General features: G+C 39.2%; 1 protein-coding gene across 1 annotated transcript; it reads left to right on the forward strand.

The window, feature by feature from the left end:
- Positions 1-337: 337 nt before the first annotated feature.
- LOC104516599 (phosphatidylinositol 3,4,5-trisphosphate 3-phosphatase and dual-specificity protein phosphatase PTEN-like) lies at positions 338-2,706 on the forward strand. Its single transcript, XM_010160981.1, has 2 exons — positions 338-560; positions 1,483-2,706. The coding sequence occupies exons 1-2, from the start codon at positions 342-344 to the stop codon at positions 1,666-1,668; spliced, it is 405 nt and encodes a 134-aa protein (XP_010159283.1). The 5' UTR covers positions 338-341; the 3' UTR covers positions 1,669-2,706.
- The last annotated feature ends 6 nt before the right edge of the window (positions 2,707-2,712 follow it).

Below are 2,712 nucleotides of genomic sequence, written 5' to 3' on the forward strand. Positions count from 1 at the left end.
CACTCTTTATGCCTTGTGATTACAAGTTTAACACTTGTTTAATTCATTGTCATCTACTTTTTCTGTAGGTATGCTAGCTTGTTTTAAAACCAACTTTTGATAAGGAGTGACTTCTGAAAGGTTAATTGATTAATAATGCAGAGTTTAGTGTACTGTCTAGGAGAATTGGTGAAAGTGTCTTTGTGTGCAGTGTAACCAATGATGTGCTGTTGGCCAAACAGGTTTTGTCTGATATTACCGAATGGTTTTTGACCAGATGATGATATTTGTCTAATTAATATGCCACTAGTGCGAATACTAAAGCAAACTTGTGCTTTGTGTTCTTCCTCCCACAGGACAAAATGTTTCACTTTTGGGTAAATACATTCTTCATAGGACTGGATGAAAATTCAGACAAAGTAGAAAATGGAAGTCTAGTTGCGGATCAGGAACTTGATGGTATTTTCAGTACAGAGCGCTCAGATAATGATAAGGAATATTTGATCCTTACATTAACAAAAAACGATTTAGACAAAGCAAATAAAGACAAAGCCAACAGATATTTCTCTCCAAACTTCAAGGTTAGTATATATTATGTGTATAAAGAGCTGAAAAGCTGCATGATGTTATCTGATTTGTCTGTCTTGCCTTATGGAAGAACCATTGGAAACTGCTGTCTGTGTAGAAATTTAATTCATGCGTTAGCTTTGCTGAGTGGTGGCAATACTGAGACTGGGAGTATTTGGGTCATTTCAGGCATTTATCAAAGCCATTAGAGACGAGTAGTAGGAGACCAGAGACCCCGTAGCCTGTTTGCTGTACCAGCCACATTGCCATGAGCTCTGAGTTTTGCACATTAATTCCTGAGTTGATTTACAGAGGTGCCTGCTTCACGGGAAGAGATGCCTGTGAGTTTAGCTTTGAGGAATATGAACCATTGCCAACACTGTTTTTAATGCTGTAAAAGGCATTTTTATGAAAGTTAGTGTTGTCTAACTTGCTCATAAAATATCAGTTAGACTCCAGCAGTGCTCGTTTGAAGGTGATGGTCATAGTTGCTTGTTGGAATGTTGCTTGGTTCAGACTTCTAACACACAGGTGCGTCACCAGTTACCTATGTTTTGTTCGTTCCTATGCACTCTTGTTACCATCTCTTTTTGTGGTTGCAGAGGTCTAGAAGAAGGTAGGACGGCCGAAAGGCTTGGTGTGGCGGGCCTGGTGCAGTGGTATATCCTGCTGCTGCAGCTGAAGAGCACCAGTGGTTGGTGCAGATATGCAGAACTCCTTCAGCTGGGCGTGAAAAACCTGCTGCTTTCCCAGTCCTTTGTTTTGACAGGGGTGGTAGTGAGAGGCTGGCTAACCTCAGAGGGCTCTTTAGTTCCTTCTCTCCAGAATAGAGGGGAGCACTCGTGTGATTCAGTGTAGCTGTTAAAAATTGCATTGTTACCTGTGCTCGGTTAAAGTCCAGGTTCCCTTTTTAAATGTTGTTTTTTCCTTTCCCAGGTGAAGCTATTTTTCACAAAAACAGTAGAAGAGCCATCAAATCCAGAGGCTAGCAGTTCAACTTCTGTAACACCAGATGTTAGTGACAATGAACCTGATCATTATAGATACTCTGACACCACTGACTCTGATCCAGAGAATGAACCTTTTGATGAAGATCAGCATACGCAGATTACAAAAGTCTGAATATTTTTTTTATCGGAGATAAAAAAACCCACACAAAAAAAACCCAACCACGAAGAGTGACAAACTTGAATAAACTGAAAAAAGGACCTTTTTAAATGGCGAAAGGACGTAGTGTCAGATTACCAGTTATAGGAACAATTCTTTTCCTGACCAATCTTGTTTTGCCCTATAAATCTACAGGGTTTGACACTTGTCCAGTTGGGAAAAAAAGAAAAAGGTTACGTATCTCTGATATGTATATACCTTTTTGTGTCAAAAGGACATTAAAACTTCGATTAGGAACTATAAACATGGCACTTTCCCATTTTATTCCAGTTTTATAAAAGTGGAGACAGACCTAATGTGTATACGTAGGATTTTTTCCTTTTGTGTTCTGTCACCAAACGAAGTTTTGAAAATATACAGGTTCACATCCTGCCCCTTTTTTTGCACTTGTGTGGCAACAGAAGAGTCTGCAGTTGGCTAAGAGATGTTTCTAGAAGGTTTTATTACATTCTAATGCATGTATTTTGGATGGGGGATGGAAAGTAATGCTCAGAAAGGAATGTAGTCCGCTGGAGCTTGGCCTGTGTACCATATCCAGCTATTTACATGCACCTTTCTTTAGCATGTTACCGTAATTCATCCTGGACAATGGAAGAGTCGCCGCTGTCACTGCTTGTTGTTTGTGCATTTTATTTTTTTAAGTGTAATGGTGCTAGAAAAGGCAGCTAGAGGGAATGATTCTGTATAGGGGTACAGGAATGAACCTTCACAACATCCTAAAGACCCACAAATGAAGGGAGAAAAATTATTGGGGTCACAGAAAGGAAACACAGCAACAATGACTTAACCATACAAATGTGGAGGCTATCAACTAAAATACGGGCTTGAAACAAATTGTGAGAAAATTTGACAATGATTTAATAATTTTTTTTTCTGAATTGTAATGGCTGCTCCATCTCTTGTGTAATCAAGGCCAGTGCTAAAAGTCAGATGCTATTAGTGCATACATCAGTCAACATCATCTTACGTTTATATTACTAGTTTTCCAATCATATTCCT

Source organism: Eurypyga helias, unplaced genomic scaffold (genome assembly GCF_000690775.1).
Source record: "Eurypyga helias isolate BGI_N326 unplaced genomic scaffold, ASM69077v1 scaffold1921, whole genome shotgun sequence".
Taxonomy (NCBI): domain Eukaryota; kingdom Metazoa; phylum Chordata; class Aves; order Eurypygiformes; family Eurypygidae; genus Eurypyga; species Eurypyga helias.